This window comes from Penaeus monodon, chromosome 32 (genome assembly GCF_015228065.2).
Source record: "Penaeus monodon isolate SGIC_2016 chromosome 32, NSTDA_Pmon_1, whole genome shotgun sequence".
NCBI classification, from domain to species: domain Eukaryota; kingdom Metazoa; phylum Arthropoda; class Malacostraca; order Decapoda; family Penaeidae; genus Penaeus; species Penaeus monodon.
Window position 1 is genome coordinate 33,932,188 of NC_051417.1, and position 637 is coordinate 33,932,824.

Below are 637 nucleotides of genomic sequence, written 5' to 3' on the forward strand. Positions count from 1 at the left end.
CACACTTCACCACCCCATAACCACGTCACCATCGGTAGGTACGCACGTAGTCGCCGTAATAGGGCTTGGAACGGTAACCATAGCTGAACTTGGGGTCAAATAGAGGCTTGCTAGAGCGGCGTGGTTCAGGGTCAGCGTGCGGGAAGGGGTGGGGGAGGGCCCTTGCACAGTGCAATAGGCCCAGCACCGTTGCCAACGCTGCGAGGAGGACGGACACCTGAGTGGAAGGAGAAGGAGAATGAGACATCGCTAAAGATGAGACGCAGGGATAACACGATAGGTAATACAAGAATAGATATATAAGGATAATCCACAGAGGCAATAATCAGAATGAAAGTCAAGAGGGAATCAAATAAAAAGAAAAAATGTAAATGTATACAGACATATAATTATATCAGCAATAAATATAGACATTGGGGCAATTCGAGAATACTGGCATATATATCAGTGCAAACGATAAATAATGATAATTCGAAGGACAAATAGACACAAGAATAACTAAATGAAGAAATAAGCGATGAAGAAATATTAAAAATGACTCAATAAATATAACATTAACTTGGTGCGAGGATATATAACAGAAACCAATAAGGGAAGATCAGATTAACACAATTAATATGAAGTTAACTTAGTGAGG

The 637-nt window shown here is 41.0% G+C and overlaps 1 protein-coding gene across 1 annotated transcript in view; it reads right to left on the reverse strand.

Annotated features, from left to right (window-relative positions):
• LOC119593645 overlaps positions 1-637 on the reverse strand; it is a gene marked incomplete at its 3' end in the record, with an annotated part of 10,294 nt that continues 9,657 nt past the window's right edge. Inside the window, 1 exon segment of the mRNA XM_037942596.1 lies at positions 1-217. Coding sequence (XP_037798524.1) covers positions 26-217 — 192 coding nt within the window.